The following is a 19,836-nucleotide window of genomic DNA, read 5'->3' on the forward strand; positions in this document are numbered from 1 at the left end:
ATCAAACGAAGCAACAGGAACATCCACGTCATAACCTGCCCCTTGCCATGCGTATATTAACATAGGTCTGTATCTCGGTGCAGATAGTTGGTTGTAGGTGATGGAGTGAAGACGGATGATGGAAGTATCGATCATGTAATGTAGCCTGCATGGCATCTATTTGCAAACGTAAAAAATCATCAAGACGTCTGACATAGAGCTTGTATTGCCAAAAAAAAAGAAAATACATCCAGAGGTTGACGGTATTTGGTTGTCTTTGGTAGCAATATCTTTAATGTAATATCTTTATTTGGAAAACATTCTTCATTGACGCTGTAGTCGTTGTCCTGACCAGGAATCGCCAAGAAATAGACCTCTCTCACCAAGATGTTCAGCAAGGACCTAATTAAAGCAGCGCTTCATATGTGCAAAGTCATTTTTCCACAACCTGCGGACGAAATGTTCCATCCTTTTCCTGCAGACAAATGTAAAGCTTGCTCGCTAATTTGCCAGTAATGGACACAGCCACATCAATTGTGTAGCTATGCATACAACTGTGCACAGACTGTACCAGACCAACTGTTGATTTTTCCCATCTGTTTGAAAGTGTTTCAGAAGACATTAGTTCATAAACAAATTGGCTCTGATCTCTATTCCACACGCATTCCTTCATTATATTCCCGTCTTGTTAAACATGTTCACGTCTGCCACAAATGTTCCTGCTGTTTTTATAATAACATGCTCTTCTTCAATCTCTTTGCGAGCCATGAACATAGTGATATGTCTGGACGAAATATTATATTCGTCTGTGAAGACCCTGACAAAATACAACAAAGCTTTAAAATTGTCCAGAGAAACTGCTCTAGCGGCTTCCAGAGCCCATGCTTGAATGTGTCGGTAGTGTACCACTGATCCATTGTCTCTAGTTCTATCAAATTGTGGTTTTACAGACTCTTTTAAAGCCTATAATCTATTAGCTTTATGGTCCGTATTGATAGTTCAAGTACACAAGTATGAAGGATGAGTTCTCCACCTAATCAATACTGTATTTTACATAGTGTCAATATTATTTTCCATTCATGGACACAGCCACATCATATTATATTATATTTATTTACATAAAAGGACTGTCCTTTTATGTAAATAATATTGACACTATTTAAAATAAAGTATTGATTAGGTGGAGAACTCATCCTTCATACTTGTGTCTTTTAAAGCCTTCAATTTTAATGTTTTGTTTCCCTTGAACAGGCCTGGGTCTTGCCTTTTGTGCGTCAAATAATCTAAAATTACCTTGCAGTTTGATTTCGACCTAATGCAGCTATGTTAAAAATTAAATAACTGGAGGTTCAACCTGTTCAATACTCAAAAGAAAGAAACGTAGCAATCACATTTCTATTTAAATGGGACCGGTTTCGACCTTAGTCTAGGTCATCATCAGCCATAAAAAACATGTAAAATGTTTAAGAATGTTGGAGGTCAGTTTTTCACTGTTAGGCACAAAGACACGACATCACATTCTGTTCTGCACAAAGTCACAACATTAACAATCAAATTGCGAAGATCAAAAAGGCTTGAATTCGCAGACGAACAGATCTGTAGAAGAAAGCCGCCAGCTCCCGGTGACTACGTGGCACACTCAAGGTCACGCGCTGCGGCCAAACACCAAAGTAGAGTGGAGAAAGTTTCGAAGGTCCAGAACCTGTCACGGCTGCGGGAAGCCAAGTACGTATATAAAAGTATACGATGCCAATTAGTATAACCGAATGAGCACCCGTACTCCAGCTACGTTTCTTTCTTTTGAGTATTGAACAGGTTGAACCTCCAGTTATTTAATTTTTAACATCAATAATTTCAATACGGAACAATGAAATTTTTATCTTCTAATGCAGCTATAACGCTTCATTAGTTTCTGATAAGAATTGTAATCACATTGTAACCGTCCAATGTTCGGTCATCAATACTCCGTATCACACTTGTTCGTACATGTTTTGGGGGTGAAGGAGTGAAATTACTGTCACTTGTACTTCCTTCCATTGCTGAATTGTCAGTACGGTTGGAACCCTCATACTTGTGTGCTGTTTCTTCTATGTCGTCCGCTTCACAGTCACCATTACTCTCCAGTGTGTTGGTATGTAGTTCTGTTACAGATCCATTGTATTTCTGCATTATGATATCACATAACATGCATGCAAATGGCCAATCCTCCACTCCACTTACATCTTCATTATCCAGTGTGTAGCGTCGGCGTACCTTTTCGTGCAGCAACTACACAACATTCACAGGGTTGATTGGCTTCCACCTACTCATGTCGGGTGTTTGTGTGTGCACTATACTACGACACACTGCAACTAACAGGCATTGCGTGTACAACTCCAATGCAGCGCGGCCTGTGCACTGATTGTCAGATGGCGCTGGCAACCAAACATGTACTTTTACAGATGAATGACCTTGATAGCTATTGACGTAGGTACACCTGTATACTTTCCCACTTTCTGCCGGTTTTAGCCGTTCGAGCCAGGGTACTTCCCTCGTTAGAATTGCACGTAGCCAGTGGGATCTTCAGCAAAGTTTTGTACTTCTGGACTGATACAGATTGATGGATGTTGTGCACAATTATTAAAAATTATTTTTATTAATGGCTTATGGCAGTTTTGATGGGATGTCCAATAAATTTCTTTAAAAACAGAATTTCATTAAAAATAGGAACTTTGAAAACGGTTTCTGCTGTATGTGGACATGTGTACAGCACTTCTGGGCAGAATTCTAGCTGTCTGGTATTTGTTAACACCATCAACACTTGGAACAAATATCATGTGTTATAAAAGTTTTATTATGATTACCGGTATGTTATTTGTTGGACAGTGTAGTCAGCCTGAAGTAAATTCAGTTCCATTCAATTTCAGGGCTCCTCGTGAGATCCTTAAAATATCTTAGTTTTGGGACTACCTGCTGATTTATCTACACCAACTGTTATTTGACAAAGTTTTAATGACTTTTCTGTTTTAGGCCTTTGCGACCTGGTGATAAAGGCTGGGTAGCGCGAGCAAGAGTTCCTCGACCATCCAACAAGGACTATGTAGTGCGTCCTAAGTGGGAAAATGAGACTGATATTAGCAGGGTAAGTTACGGTTACCAGTTACTACAATATGAAACTAAAGTAATGTTCTTTGCAATATTGTAGTAACATCTAAATATGAAAAACTATTTGCCTATTTGCTTAGAGATCACGGGTATTGCTTCTTTCAAACAATGATACTACATATTTGAATGAATGTGAATTTCAATAGCACAAAATCCTAATTGCATTTTGACATTTAGCATTAACATTAGTTTATTTTAATGGATGTGTGTTTAATTCTTGAAGTAGCAGAACTGTAGTACTGGTAAAACCTCATTTTTGCATGCCTATTTATTTATTTGTTTATTTACACGATTGTTCCCCTTGTGAAGAGTGATTGAACTTGAATACATAGTGTCATCTTCGGGCGTTTTTCCTCTTTTCTTCCCAAAATCTTGTCATTCTCTCTGAATGCTTCCTCTTCCACTCCTCCGTCCACTTTTTCCCACGTTGTCGTGATATTCCTGACTCAAATTTTACATTTGTGATTTTATTTCAGCACTCAGTGCGGTCCTAGAGATTCATTATGGTGATCCGTTGTAGGTCCCTCTGGACCTCTTTTAGCCATTCCGTACCACATTTACTCTTTGTTACGATGTTGAGTAGTTTCTTTGCCATTCTGGTGTTGTCCAGTGTGTGTGTGTGTGTGTGTGTGTGTGTGTGTGTGTGTGTGTGTGTGTGTGTGTGTGTGTGTGTGTGTGTGTGTGTGTGTGTGTGTGTGTGTGTGTGTGTGTGTGTGTGTGTGTGTGTGTGTGTGTGTGTGTGTGTGTGTGTGTGTGTGTGACTTTGCTCGGCGTTTTCTGATTTCATCCGTAATGGTGTTTATTTTTAAATAGAGGCCGTTCAGCGGTCTCGTCTTCCAGATGCCATTTATCTTGACTGCCCCATCAATCGTACAAAGAATTTTTCATTCCTGTTTTTCTATGTCCTTAATTTTAGAATGACCGTCGATCACCATTGTTTCGGCTACATAGGTTGCTTCTGGAAGAATTACTGTTTTATAGTGCTGTAATTTTGCATCTATCAAAATGCTTTTCTTGTTGTAGTGAGCCCACGTTAGCTTGTAGGCCTTCTGTAGCTTGGTGATTCTTTATTCATTGGCAATCCGGTTCAGTCCCGAGGACTGTGGAGTTTCACCAAGATATTTAAAATGACTTACTTGTGTGATTAAAGGGGGTTTATTTTCTGGCCATCCTTCCATATACTGGGTTTTAACATTAGAGATTTGTAGTCCGGTTTTATGCGTAATTTCGTGTAGTTTTTCTACAGCGTGTATTGCTTCAGTTCTGTTGCCTGTATTAATGGCAATGTCGTCCGTGAAAGCGAGACACGACTATAATTTGGTTCTCTTTTTTGATACCTACTTGGATGCCCTTTACATGAGGTTCCCATTCTCTAATGATCTTTTCTAGGATAATATTGTAAAGGATAGGGAATAGTCCATCCCCCTGTCAGAGTCCAGTTTTTATTTCAAAGGTTTCCGATATTTTGTCCATGAATTTCACTTTGGACACCGTTCCTGTAAGTGTCTGTTCAATGATATTTCAAGTCTTTCCATCTATCCCAAATTCTTCCAAGATTTTGAAGAGGGTTTCACAGTCTTATTTAGTCATATACCTTTCTGAAGTCGATAAATGTAATGAATATAATTCTGCATTTGTCTTCAGACTCCAAATCTCTTCAGCACATGATCGCCCTTTTCTGAATCCGTCTTGGAAGTCACCAATTATTGGATTTGCTTGTGGTTCTATCCTGTTTAAAAGTGCTATAGAAAGGATTTTGTAAGCAGCTAGGAGCAAGGAAAATCCTCTGTAATTGTTGTCTGTCTATCACCCTTTTTGTGTAAGGGGTGAATTGGACCACATTTCCAGTCTTCTGGTATACGTCTGTCGTCCATATGTCCGAAATTATGTTATGAAGTTTCTGCGTAAGTGCAGGATCGTTTGGTTTCCAAAGTTCAGCAGTGATTCAATCTTCTCCTGGTGCTTTGTTATTGTTTGATGATCTCTTCAATTTCTTCGAGGTTGGGGGCTTGTGAGTCCAGGTGTGTGAACACTGGAGGGGTGAAGAAAATTTTTTCTTGGGGTGGTTTGCAGTTAAGAAGAGAGTTGAAGTATTGGACTAAGATTTTGCAGTTATTTGTGTTGGTTTCCAGTAAAAACACAGGTTGGGCACTTGATATCCCTGTAGATTCTCTCTAAACGCCTTGTAGAAACAACTTATTGTTTTTGATGAAATTGTGCTGAATTTTGCGGAGTTGATTGTTATAGTTTTTCTTTCCTAATTATTTTTGAGGCAGGTTTTTGAATTTGAAAAAGTTCTTCCAATTTTTTCTTGGTCTTATGACTGCTAAACTTCTTCCACGCACTTATGTGGTTGTTAATTGCCTGATCACAAATTGCGGTCCAGCAGCGATGTTTCCTAGGGTGAGAGGGTTGTCCTAGTTTCATGAGTTCCTGAATTTTGTTTGTTATTGTCTGCCATTCTGTTGATTTCTCCTGATTAATTTGCGTGAAGATTTCTTTGTTGAGTTTTAAGTACTCTGGATCTGGTTTAATAACTTTAAGTGGGCTTTTTTTGTCTTTTATTGGGTTGGAATTTCATCTTTATTTGGAGAAAGATAATGGTCTGATACTCTCCTTTGTGAGCTCTAACATTAAGAATCTTATGTGTTCTTCTTTGAAATAGCGACATGGTCAATTTGGTATTTACCCTATCAAAGACTGGGTGATCTCCGTGTTGCTAATTTTTGTGAAGGTTTTTGAAATTGGGTATTCATGATTTTAAGTTCGAAGTTTCTGCAAAAGTCAATTAATTTTTCACCATTCTTGCTGGTATGCTTGTGCTTGGTAATAGGCCCTGTGGTATCTCTGAATTTTTTTTCTTTACCTAGCTGTGCATTAAAATCACCTAATAAGATTTTCACATGATGTCTTGGTATTTTGTTGGTTGTTTTTTCTAGAATTTCCCAGAAATTTTCCACAGTTTCAGGGTCAGTCTTGTTGTGCTTATTTGTGGGGACGTGCACGTTGATCAATGTGTAAGCTTTATTAACTGTTTTAATATAAAGCAGAGAGACTCTTTTGTTAGGAGAAAGAAAGTCAGTGATTGAGTCGAGTATGGAATAGTGTGTGGCGAATCCTGTTCCCAGGAGAGGTATAGTACGCGAACCTTTTCTTGATCCCTGAGCTCCCTAATGCTGAATGGGAACTTGGGATCAAGAAAAGGTTCGCGTACTATAGTTTGTATCTAACTTTTATGGCAGGTTTGCCATTGTAGATTCTGGAATTCTCAGTATCAAAGTGTCCTTCATCCGTAAATCGTGTTTCTTGGAGTGCAGTGAATTTGAAGTCAGTTTTTTCCAAGACGTCTGTGAGTTGTTTTAATCTGCCTGTTTCAGTGAGGGTGTTCACATTAATTGTGCCAATAAAGTTTTTATGTCTACTTTTGAGAGTATTACAAGGTCTTGAGAAGCTCCGATTCTTCTCCACATGGTGTCCCTGATCCCCCAGAATCCAATGATCAGGTAAGGCCAGTCTGTCGGCTGGTGCCTGAGGTAGTGATTCTAAGATCATCCCTCCCATCATGCGCTCAAGTTGAGGTTTGGTTTTTATTAATAGAGAAATGTACACTCAAGTTTGAGCATTAAATAAATTTCACATTTTAGTCTTTGCTATAGTCTGTAATTGTCCTGGTTCTTTTCGTGCATGTTATGATGTGATATCTACTACACTTCTGTCCACACAAAATGCACTTACAATCTTCGTCTGGCTCATGGAACTTCTGGTTTACGCATACCTTGTGGTGAAACCCATGTATGGAGAGTCGTGTTATCACGTGGCGCTGTGTGTTGCACTCTCTAGTCCATCTGTCGTCCGTCATCGCTGGTGAGGCGTAGAAGTCGAGGTCAATTTCACTTTTCTTCCTTTCCCTGATGTTTACTAGTGCCCTGCTTGCTTCCGTTGATTGTAGGTAGAACTGTGATCGTATGTCTTCTATGAAATACGTCTCCCGCAGCATTTCGTGTACCATCCGGGATGGCGCTGTCTTTCCGACTCGGGTAATCCTCTTCATGAACATTGCTTTTATTCTTTCTATTCTCATCAGGTCTCCGATCTTCAGCTTTTCCCACATGATCTCAATTCCATATGTTATCACTGGCGCTACTGTCGTCTTGAAAAGTCTCATCGCCGTGCTGATTGAAAGGTTTGAAATGTTTTGGATGCTGTATGAGGCTCTGATTGCTGCTGCCGTTCTTTCTTGAATATATATACCAAAGGACGCCGCCGTTGTCTGTAGTGTTATTCCCAAATATTTGTAATTTCGTACCTTTTGTAATGGCTTTTGGTGTAATGTTATGTTGTCTTTGGGCGTTGATTTCCCACCTTTTCTGAAGGTCATTTGTACTGTCTTTTCTTCATTTATCTGTAGGCTGTTTTCCTCCACCCAGGTCTCTAGAGTGCGGACTGCCCTTTGCACATCCTCCTTTTCCTTCGCTCCGATCAGCATGTCATCTGCGTATAGGATCAGCTCTGCTTTTGATCCTTCCTCTACTATGCGGTTCACATCTGCTGTATAAATGTTGAAAAGTGTGGGACTCACGGGATCCCCTTGCATAACTCCGTTCGTCTGTATTATGTCTTCAGAAATTTCTACGTTGTTGTTTATTCGGATTATGTTCCTCCGTAGACATGCTTCAACTATTCTCACTAGTGGGTCTCTCTCGCCGATTGTCAATTTCATTTTCTCGATTAGCTTTCGCCTGTCGATTGAGTCGAATGCCTTCATGAAATCAACAAAGACTGCGTGATATTTCCCTCCTTTGTGTCTTAAGGCTTCTTCTACCTGATTTATTAGGTATTTCACTGCCTGGACCATGCTCCTGCCTTTCATAAAACCGAATTGATTTTCTGGAATGTACCCACTGAAGGCTTCCAGTAATCTTTCATTTAGTATCTTCGTGAAAACTTTAAAGGATGCATTTTCTAGTGCTACTCCTCTAAATGAGTCTAGTGATGTTCTGCTCCCTTTTCCTTTGAATAATATCTTTAGAGTCGCTGTGTTCCATCCCTCTGGTATCTTCCCAGTCTGTATACATTTGTTCATTAGGTCTTTCCACAGTTCTTCCATCTCGCCAAGTGAATCTTTTAAGTGTTCCATGTAAATTTTGTCTGGTCCTGCGGATTTCTTGTTTCTCCCTCCTTGTATTGCTTTCCTAATTTCATACGTTGTTATTGGCTCCACAGCATGCGCGGGTTCTGCTGTTTCTATGTCATATGCTTGCTTCAGCCCTTCCTTATTCAGTATGTTCGAGAAATGATGTTCCCACTTCTCCATATGAATTTCTCCTGTTGCAATTGACGTCTTCTTTTTCAGCGCTATGTATGGGTCTGATTTTGCTTCCTCGGCTTGTTTCCTTCCTTGTTTCTCTGTATATTCTTCTTTTTTCTTTTTTATTAGTTCTTTATATTTTTTCCTTTTCTCTGCATATGCTGTTAAGTCTTCTGGGCGTCTGTATAATTTTGCTGCATTCAGGGCCTTTAGAGTTGCTTTTCTTTCCTTGTAACACTCTTGGTCAAACCAAGCTTGTGCGTGTCTTCTTTCCTTTACTATAATAGCTTTCGTTATTACTTTGGTGGCTGTTTCTAGGGCTTCTTCTAGTCTTTCTTCTTCTATTAGGTTTCTAGCTTTCCTGATGTTTTCCTCGCTTTCTTCTACTGTTTCCCGCTGGATTTTTCTAGTATATATACTTGGTCTTTTTGCTTCCTTCCTCTTTTGTTGGATTTCCATGCGTAGGCGTGTCATTATAGGTATGTGTTTCCTTATTGGTGCTGCCGATGAGTTCCATAGGCCTTCTTGTTTACACAATTGTAGTTGTACTCCTCTAAAAAATAGTAGGTCGATGGCACTATGACCGTTATGTGCAAAGTAGGTTGGTGTTTCTTTTTTGTTCGCTATTTTGAAGCCTTCTTTTTCCAGTGTCTCAAGAAGGATGCGAGTTTTGGTATTTTCTTTGTCTATCCTGCAGTTAAAATCTCCGGCAATTATAACGTTCCTTTCTGCTTTCGTTTGTTCTTTGGCTATAGATATTTTATCCATTATGTTTTCTATAGGTGTATTTGGCTGAATATAAATTCCTATTATCGTAATTTCTGATGTGATTATTGTGACCATGTTTTCCTCCTTGATGATTCGCTTGATATCTCCCAGTTTCCCTTTTATGAAGATTGTGACTCCCCCTGCTGGTCTTCCTTCCGTCGGGGTCGCTAGCGTGTGTATACCATAGTAACCTTGCAAGTCCATTGGTTCCGTGAGGAATGTCTCTGTCAGTATCATAACATCTGTGTCGTCTATTGTCTTCGGTGATATGTGGGGTATTGCGTTTCTTATTCCCTCTACATTCCATAATAATACACTTATTTCCGTGCTCGACCAAGGTCCCTTCTTCTTTGGCAAATGGGTGAGATGTTTACTGGAGTTCCACCCCTCGTTCTTCCTCTGGTCTCCTATCATATCTCCGAAAGCGAAATCTTCTGACTTTTATTCCCGGTGGCCAGAAATCCGCGCTCTGTGCATCTTCCAGATAGATATATGGGAAACCGACCTTAAAAGCTTTTCTGTCTCCCAGTGTATGAAGTTCTTCACATTCTATGTGTCCTATGATGCCATTCCTTTCCAAGAATTGTCTTATATTTGTTGCCGTGGTGCTCTGTTTAAGCCGACCTACGTGCAGCCATGCCATTTTTTCTGCCGCTTCTAGTTCACCGTCATCATTTTGTCTTTGATTGGTTAAGGGCGATATGTTATTCCATTTGTTTCTCGTTTCCCTTATTGTCTCTCTCTGGCGAATTTGATTCTTCCCTTCTTGAGACCACTGGTGTACGACTCTATTTTTGAGTTAGAGAAGATTTTAGTGCAGCCGCCTCAACTAGAGGATAAGACGCTGACCACTTTTGACGCTTGGTGCAAGTCGGACGCAATGTGGATTTTGCAGGATGTTATGCCTGTTCCGCCAATTCCACCATACCGAGACCTACTCTCTGCTCCTTCACTACTGTTGAGGTCTTCACCGTAACCCTGGCAAGGGACAGGACTACCAGCCGGGTCAGCTGGACCATGGTTTCTTAAAGAGGTGTTACTCCTCTATCACTCGCCCTTTGTCGTGACTTGTGACAGGCAGGGCCTGGCTTCCCAAACATTCGGCCGTGGTTGGTAGGGTTCCTATTTATTTATTTATTTATTTATTTATTTGTTTGTTTGTTTGTTTGTTTGTTTGTTTGTTTGTTTGTTTGTTTGTTTGTTTGTTTGTTTGTTTGTTTGTTTGTTTGTTTGAAAAACTGAACATTCTTTTTGACTTCCTTTTCTTAGTTTTCAAAAGCTTCAAGTTAACAAGTAGGCGTTCAATCTTCCATGTAATACACAAAACCTTCTTGCGCTACTTGCCCTTACCACAACAGCCCCGTGACCCACCTTAAACTACTCCCCTTACCCCCCCATCCCCTATCTATGTTCAATTTTCGGTTCTTACTTCCTCTTGTACTTCATGACAAGGCTAAATTAAAGTGAGCCTCATAATATTACATACCTTAACATTTTTACTTTTTTATTTCTTATTTTTAATATATTTTCTTTTCATTAGATCTCATAAAATCCATATCAGTATAGTCTCATATTCTAAGAGTTTTTATATATACCACTATCCACCTTTTGAAGTACTAAAACAGAATCATATTATTTGTTACCTAGCAACAAATTTTATTCCTTGATTAACAACAATTGTGAATTATACTGCATCATTTCTTTAACCTCAAGATCTACATCAAGAGTGCTCAAGAACCTAAGATATCTACAAAATATTATCTTCACTTAAAAGTGTTACATGATCTTCTGTTTTTAATTCTTCAAGAAAAGTGTCATAAGTGTTACAATTGTGTTGACTTTTTGCCATTTTTGTATCAGCTGATGATGAGATGGACATATGTCGAAACAGGTCCCATAACATATTAAACATGTTGCTACATTAATTTGTGCAACAATATTATTGTATTGAATAGGTGGAACATCTTTCTCTTTTTAAGCATTGTTATTAAACCGGTGGAAATAAAGGATAATTGTGCAGCTGCGAAAAAATGCGGCATAACTACAGCCAATGTTCTGCGTTGGCGTGAAGACAAAGATAGTCTAAAAATGTGTACTGTACAAGAAAGGTCTGTGGTAGGCCATGGAAGAGAGAGTAATACAGTAGGAGAATTCGGATTCAGACAAAGGAACGAAAGAGGAAATCGGCTGGCTAAATTCTGCACTGTTCATAAATTAGTCCTTGATAATACTTGGTTCAGACACCACAAACGGTGGCTGTATACAGTAGAACCTCGTTTCTCCGCTTTTGGCGGGACCACAGGAAAAAACGTACAACACGGGGAAACGGAAAATCTGGGAACGAATGAACCACCGACAATTTGGCTAAAAATCACAAAAAAGGAAGTATGTATACTTACAATCCTACAAACACCCCTAAACCAAACCAAACTATAGCTCCAATGGGCATTCCACCTACCAAGTGACGGTCCTCAGTCCAAAGGCCTGCAGATTACGAGGCGACGCATGTTCAGTGTGACGAATCCTCTCGGTCGTTATTCCTGTCTCTCTAGACTGGGGTCACCATCTCACCATTAAATAGCTCCTCAATTAAAGGTAATTGTAGAATGAGTGAACCTGGAACCAACCCTCATATCCAGGTAAAAATGCCTGACCTGGCCGGTAGGTAATCGAACCCAGGCCCTCCGGGTGAGAGGCAGGCAAGTTAGACCGTGGAGCCGGATTCAAACATTAATTTCCGGTACGCGACTTAAAAATCTAAAAAACTTTACATTCAGTTTTACCGGGGAAACTTCGTCAGTTTTCTCTGAAAACTTCTTTCAGTTTAGCAACTTTGATCAGCCAAACTCTTTGAAAAATCTAATGTCCGTAATGCCAAGCGAAACAACAATTGACCATGAGTAGTTTTTAGTTCTCTAATCTAATAAAATAAAGCACATTAGATACCAAAGCGCCCGATATTATGGCAAAATCCCTGTTTCTTTTTCTCTCATTGTAATTTGGTCACCGGTATAGTGTTCGTAGTCAGTACGCGTGTAGGAAGCTCCAATGTAGTTACGTCCACTCAATAGATCGTAAGGAATTGGAAAATATTATTGAAACACCTTGTGAAGTCCATCCTTACAAGTAAATGATGTTTCACTATCAGCATAGTACCAGTCTCTACTCTGATCCAACTACCACTTGTAGACCTCCTCGATGATTCCAAAACCTCTTCAAACACAACTCTTAGCTCTGACCACTATTCTAAAACCACTGACCATCACTCTTCCTTCACTTCTTCCATTTGATCCATTTGATACATATGATACCTCTCACCACCGTTGCATCGACTTTTATAACCTCGTGATGACCCCTTGGTCGCAATCACGTGCCCACGCACTGATGTCATCAGTCATGTGTCGTATAAGCGTGCCCAAGCGACTACAGATGACTATGCTGCATGCGTCACCAGGAAACCTACTTGCACATTACATTCTTAGTTAAACTTAGCCTCGATTGCAAAATACTATGCCAGCTCATCTGGCCAGAGTTACAAGCCACAGCATGACTATACGAAACCAACAAATCTCACTTATTACAAACAAAATTCACTTAACCTATGATTAAATACAATAATATACGTGATACCTAATTATTACAGTCTAAATGATGAGAAACAAATTGGAAATTGATGCCTCTTGAAAGAAAATGGAACTGTTTTATCGGATGTTGTTAAGTTAATTTGAATGATCAGAGCTCTCTGTCCAGCTTTATCTCCACTTATTATTTCCAAATCTAAACTATTTTCATAGATACTTCTTACAATTAGGCCCTTATCTGGTTCTGTTTACGGGCCATTGGGAAACTTTCAGATTCCTAAGGAGCATAACTATGGCTCCAGTTTTTAGGGGGATAATATATAGAGGCAAACCATTAATTCCAAGGAATTCACAAATTATGTAGAAAATTGAAGTAGGTAGCTTTGATCAGTATTAATCTGTTGTTGCTAGTGTATGATTTTGAACTACCGGGTATAAGCCCAGTGACTTTCAAAATAATTCAGAATGGCAACTTTTGAGAAAACTATGACATCTTTCACAGAAGTGAACGTTCTGCTATAAATTTCGATCACAATATCATGTGCTGGAATTCTGGCTGGTAGTTCAGTAACATTTGATCCATCATCTACAAATGGGGTTGTCGCCGTTACCGATTTCTTGCAAAAAAAAATCAACAAATTCTTTTTGTTGTTTTGCCTGCATATTTTTTATAAAAGCAGCATATTTTGAAGAAAGGTCAAAGAGGAGAGTATTTAATACAGTTATAAATAAGTAAATAATTGTTTGGTGATAAGCATGTGGCAAAACCTTTGTAATTTTCCCACCAGAAGGAATGGAATGTCATTAATTGCTCTATATTTTAGATGATGATTCACACACATTAATAAATGACTGGTTGCCATTGGGGCTGTATTTAGGAATCACTGAATATGAATACATATGAGCCGTGCTAATCAAATATAGTCATTTCCTTTGGAATTTAATTTTAATTCAGACACCAAGCTCTCATTTAAATTTAGAGAAATTTTGAATGTGATGTGCACGGTTCATTTGCTGAGCAGAAAAAACAGTGACCGTTCCTGTCTACGTTACTGATATAACATGAAGCCCTAAATTGAAGCACTTTTATATGTCCTAAGGCTCTTTTTATACTTACATGCTACATGCTTGACGCCAGGAATGTCGCATTTGCCCTTGGAAAGGACCCTTTTATAGTTTCGTATCAGTCGAGCCGGTACAATGGTAGAGTTTACAACTAAAGTATTCGCAGCTGCATACCTCTTTGAGATAATGGTGAGAAAAAAGAAGAGGAAGAGGGGTTTTAGTTTTCATCGTCTTGAACGTTCAAAGAGATATGATAGGAGCTTTCAAAACCCTCTGTACTGACCTGTGAGAAGACAAAACAAAGCTTTTTAATTATTTTCGGATGACCCCAAAATCATTTGATGAATTTTTTGGAAAAATAGAATGTCAGTTCCGTATTACAAGAAACCACTTTGTGCCCATTCGTCCAGTGGAATGGCTCTGTGCAACTCTGAGGTATGTATTATACTTTTCTTTTGGCATATGCAGTAGAATTAAATTCTACAATCTACAGATTCATTAAATACAAAGAACATTATAATTATAAAATACCAAATCCTCACCCAGGCCTTTGTGGTATTCGATTCCACTCGGTTTCCCTGGAGATATGTGTTAATTTAAATGTGGAGCTACATCGAGCTTACTACGATATTGTATGTATTGTGCAAGACATGTAGAATAAGCTGTTTTGACCATTTCTATCTCCTGATTTTTCCTGATTTTCATATCAAAATCTCCTTTTTTTGTTTTGTGAAGTTGGCAGGCATGCACAATGTATCGTGTCTGTCTTGGAGCATCATCTTACTTCAGACTTGATAAGAAATGACAAAGTGGTTTATAACAAACTCATCTTGTGCTAAATCAAGTGTCTTATCAGGCTGGGTTGGAGGACTTTCTTTTGTTCATTATGGAATTCGGACATTGACAGTGGATGGAGTGCTTAGGGTAGTAAGATATCAACACAGATCTGGATGTATTGGATATCACTAGCAAAAGGTGTAGTAGTCTTTCTATATTTGATATAAAGGAAGAAAAACTAAATAAGTATGCTATAGAGAAGAAGAAATCAAGAAGGTAGAAAAACAAATTGGGTAAGCGATAATTTACTTGCTCTCCGTCCCATCGGCCTCATCAAGTGGGCTCTGTCGCGTTGTGTTCCGTCGCATTGATGTTTCAACTTGCACGGCAGGCAGCGCCAGGACATTGTTATTGTTGATAATGGGAGGCAGCGGAGAAGGGGAATGGGGAGGTTGCCTATCGCATGCTACACTTGCTTTATTGGTTTTTGATTCTGAATTCATGTTTATTATTTCATCAAAAAAATGCTAACCTTTCAGAAATTTCATTCAGATGGAAATTAGGATTATTTCTTTGTTCCAAATGTATGTGGATGTTTTCAAATATATCAAGCAAGGCACCTTTATTAGCTATACGTACGATTTCCAATTCTGGGTCTCTAGAAGAAAATGAATGATTGAACTCGGTCATATGTTCACTCATGGCAGAGAATCTGTTACGTTTCTTGGCATTTACGTGTTCTTTGTAACGGGTTAAAAAATTCATCCCTGTCTGGCCAAGTTTGTAAAAGCCACAATTTAAATGTTTATTGTTATAGTTTAGAGAGAGAGAGAGAGTGTGTGTGTGTGTGTGTAGAAACGCTTCAAATTGGTGTTTGTTCTGGATGCAATATTAAAATTCTGTCTGTTAAATATATTTTTGAAATGATATAGTTTACTGTTGTTAAGGGTGAAAGTGACAAAGTTCTTTTACTTAGGTTCTTTGACCAGCAAGATAATCGGCTTTATTTTAAATTTTTTGTGATGATTTTGTCTAAAAATTTTGTTCTAGCGATTGAAAAAAGCTATAGCATGTATACAGTATTATTTCTTTTTTTGTCTGTAGTCTAATATCTTGGAACTTGAAAATAGGTGCAGTGAGTAAGGTATAAAAATTAGCCTTTGTAAGACTGAATTGATACCAGTAGGTAAGAAATCAAAGAAAATTGAATGTCATATTGGGGTTCAAAGCTGGAAAAGGTAGATAATTTCAAGTATTTAGGATGTGTGTTCTCCCAGGAGGTAGTATAGTAAGTGAGATGGAATCAAGATGCAGAAAAGCTAATGCATTGAGCTCACAGTTGCAATGGACAGTATTCTGTAATAAGGAAGTCGGCTTCTGGATGAAACTATCTTTACATTGGTCTGTTTTCAGACAAACTTTGCTTTATGGAAGTGAAAGCTGGGTGGACTCAGGATATCTTATTCATAATTTAGAAGTAACAGATATGAAAGTAGCGAGAATGATTGCTCGTACAAACAGGTTGGGAGCAATGGCAGGAGGGTACTCAGAATGATGAAATAAAGGTTAAGTTAGGAATGAACTCGCTGGATGAAGCTGTACACATAAACCGACTTTGCTGTTGGGATCGTGTGAGGTGAATGTAGAAGGATACGCTACCTAGGAGAACGATGGACTCGGTTATGAAGGGTAAGAGGAGTAGAGAGAGACCAAGAGGACTGTGATTAGGAAAGCTGAACGCTGAAAGTCATAACAGTCTAATGAAATATGTATGCACGTACGTATGTAATTTTCGTTGGATAGTGGAATGTTAATAACTCTGTTGACAATGCTATAGAAGGTGGCTTTTTTTCGCCTCTACAGCAGGGTGTTGGAAATCCTGTTTGATGACATTAGCTGTTACATTGGGTTTTCAAGAAATATCACAAGGATGAGAGTTTGATTTTAAGATCTAAAAAATTGAAGGATTTCTTAACTTCTGATTCTACAGTGACTTTTATATAGGGATTAGCAGCTACCCACGACTTTGCTCGCATCGATTACGTAATTTGATAAAAGTAATCGTTCCTCGGCACTGTACTAAGACATTATCTGAAAATCCCTAAAGTATAAAAACTCACTGAAAAATAAGAGTTTCATTTACCCCAGAAACTCTTTGTAAATCACATTTGAGGTATTGCCTTTTGGGGCTAAGACGACCATGCGGCACAGAACTGTACATGTGAGAAACAGTCTTGCCTCAAGTCGAAAAAATACAAGTTTCTTTATTTTAAACGGAGATTCCAAATACCAATTTCCATGTGTCTAACATTTTCATTTTTTGAGATATAAGTATCCTCATAAAAAATAATTCAACTCACTTTTCAACTTCCTTTCATCCCCTTAATTGCCTTTTCCGAAAACCTGTATTTTTCCTGTATTTTTCCAAATGCCAAGTTTCTTGTTTCCCACATGTTAAGTTCTTGACATATACTGTAGATATACCGGTACTAATTTTAAAAATTCACTTGTTTTTTCAATTCATTTCAGCCCTTTAAATGGATTTTCCGGAAGCAAAAAAAGATTTGCGTTTCATTATTTTTAAAGGAGATTCCAAATACCAGTTTTCACGTCTGTACGTCTGTAACCCCTTCGGTTTTGAGATATAAGTATGCTCATAAAAAGAATTCAAATTCTTCTTCACTTCTTTCCACCCCTCTCCCCCCTTAAGTGAACTTTCCGAAAACAAAAAGTACGTGTTTCTTTACTTTTAAAGGAAATTCAAAATACCAGCCATCACGTCTGTGACAGCTTCAGTTTTTAAGATATAAGTATCCTCGTGCACGGAATTAAACTCCTTTACTTATTTTCAAACCCTTCAAAACCCCCTTAAGTCCATTTTCCAAAAACAAAAAAAAAACCGTGTTCCTTCATTTTTAAATGAAATTCCAAATACCAATTTTCACGTCTGTAACATCGTTAGTTTTTTAGATATAAGTATCCTCATATAAAGAAATTAACTAATTTTTTTAATTCATTCACGCCCTCTTCATCCATAAGTGGATTTTCCGAAGACGAAAGAATAGGTATTTCTTTAATTTGAAAGAAGATTCCAAATACAAATTTTCATGTCTGTAAAATCTTCAGTTTTTGAGATATATCCTCATAAACAGAATTCAACTCGTTTTTCAGCCGCTCCCACCCTCTCCTGTTAATTTGATCCCCCCACTCAAAAAATGCGTGTTTTCTTTATTTTTAAAGGAGATTCCAAATACCACTTTTCACGTCTGTAACATCTTACTTTTTGAGATATAAATATCCTCATAAAAAAAAGGAATTCATTTTTCACCCCACCCCCCGCCCGTTAACTTCATCTCCCCTCCCAAAAAAAAGTACGTGTTTATTTTTAAAGGCGATTCCAAATACCAATTTTCATGTCTAACCTTCAGTTTTTGAGATATAAGTTTCTCCATAAAAATAATTCAACGTTTCTCACTTCCTTTCACATTCCCCCATTAAGTGGATTTTCCAAAAACAAAAGAATCTGTCTCTCTTTATTTTTAAAGGAGATTCCAAATACCAGTTTTCACTTCTGCAACATCTTTACTTTTTGAGTTATAAGCATCCTCAAACAAAGAGTTCAACTCATTTTTCAATTCCTTCGCCCCGTTTAAGTGGATTTTCTGAGAAAATGAAATACGTATTTCTTTATTTTTAAAGAAGCCCTCTAATGCCAATTTTCACATCTGTAACATCTTCAGTTTTTAAAATATCACTATCCTAATAAAAGAATTCAAACCCCTTTTCAGTCCTTTTTACCCACCCCTCTTATGTGGTTCCTTCCAAAAAAAATGCATGTTTCTTTATTTTTAAAAGATTAAAAATTCCACTTTTCACATCTTTAACATGTTAGGTTTCTGAGATGTTCTGTAGATCTGCCCATTTTAATAATTCACCCCTATTTCAGTTTCCCTTAGGTGGATTTTCCGAAAACAAATTGTCTGTGTTTCTTTACTTTTACAGGAGATTCCAAGTACCAATTTTCAAGTTTGTAACATGTTAATTGTCTGAGATATAGTGTAGGCCTAGATGTTTTTTTTTTAATTCCGCCCCGTTTGTCACTCCCATTCACCCCTTATTCATTGGAATTTTTAAGAACAAAAAATATGTGTGTCTTTATTTTTAAAAGAGACTCCAAATACCAATTGTTATGTCTGTAGCATCTTCAGTTTTTGAGATATAAGTATCCTTGTAAAAAGAATTCATCTCCATTTTCGTCGCCCCCTGCGAACTTGATTCAAACCCCCCTCCCAAATGCGAGTTTCTTTATTTTTAAGCGAGATTCTTAGATTTTTTGGTATATATATTCATACAAATAATCAAACTAATTTTTCAATTTTTACACTGCCCCCCTCCTCCGCAAAGGTTTTTTTTCCGAAAACCTAAGAAGACGTGTTTCCTCATTTTTAAAGGAGATTCCAAATACCAATTTTCACATCTGCAACATCTTCAGTTTTTGAGATATGTCTCATAAAAGGTATTCAACCTCTTTTTCCCCATTTTTCACCCCTCTTAATGGGATTTTCCAAAAACAAAAAATACATGTTTCTTTATTTTTAAAGGAGATTCCCACTACCAATTTTTATGTCTGTAATCTTCTAAGTTTTTGAGATATAGATATCCTCGGTTTTAAAATTCACCCCCCTTTTGACCTCCTTAGCAACGGAATATCTGAAAATCCTCCCTTAGTGAGCACCTACATTGTAATATGAATGTATCCCCAAAACTTCATTTCTTTATGTCCAGTAGTTTTGGCCTGGCGATGATGAATCAGTCAGTCAGGACAAGTTATTTTAAATGTATATAGATTTAATAGGAATTAAGTTGTTCTAGTTAGCCTTGGCTATAGGGGACGCGTTGATTGAAAAGCAAAAGACTCGGCACCCAGTAACTACCACCTGTTCTCTAAGTTGAAAGAACATTTGGCCGGAAGGCAATTCAACACCGCCGGGCTGAGTGGCTCAGACGGTTAAGGCGCTGGCCTTCTGGCCCCAACTTGGCAGGTTCGATCCTGGCTCAGTCCGGTGGTATTTGAAGGTGCTCAAATACGTCAGCCTCGTGTCGGTAGATTTACTGCCACGTAAAAGAACTCCTGCGGGACTAAATTCCGGCACCTCGGCGTCTCCGAAAACCGTAAAAGAGTAGTTAGTGGGACGTAAAACAAATAACATTATT

The 19,836-nt window shown here is 38.2% G+C and overlaps 1 protein-coding gene across 3 annotated transcripts in view; it reads left to right on the forward strand.

The window, feature by feature from the left end:
- Nucleotides 1-19,836, forward strand: part of LOC136877389 (protein IWS1 homolog) — a 194,554-nt gene that overhangs the window by 164,085 nt on the left and 10,633 nt on the right. For all 3 annotated transcript variants that reach the window (XM_067151389.2, XM_067151390.2, XM_067151391.2), the window contains exon 10: nucleotides 2,989-3,100. In XM_067151389.2, the coding sequence (XP_067007490.2) occupies nucleotides 2,989-3,100 (112 nt within the window). The remainder of the gene's footprint in view (nucleotides 1-2,988; nucleotides 3,101-19,836) is intronic.

This window comes from Anabrus simplex, chromosome 7, assembly GCF_040414725.1.
Source record: "Anabrus simplex isolate iqAnaSimp1 chromosome 7, ASM4041472v1, whole genome shotgun sequence".
NCBI classification, from domain to species: Eukaryota; Metazoa; Arthropoda; class Insecta; order Orthoptera; family Tettigoniidae; genus Anabrus; species Anabrus simplex.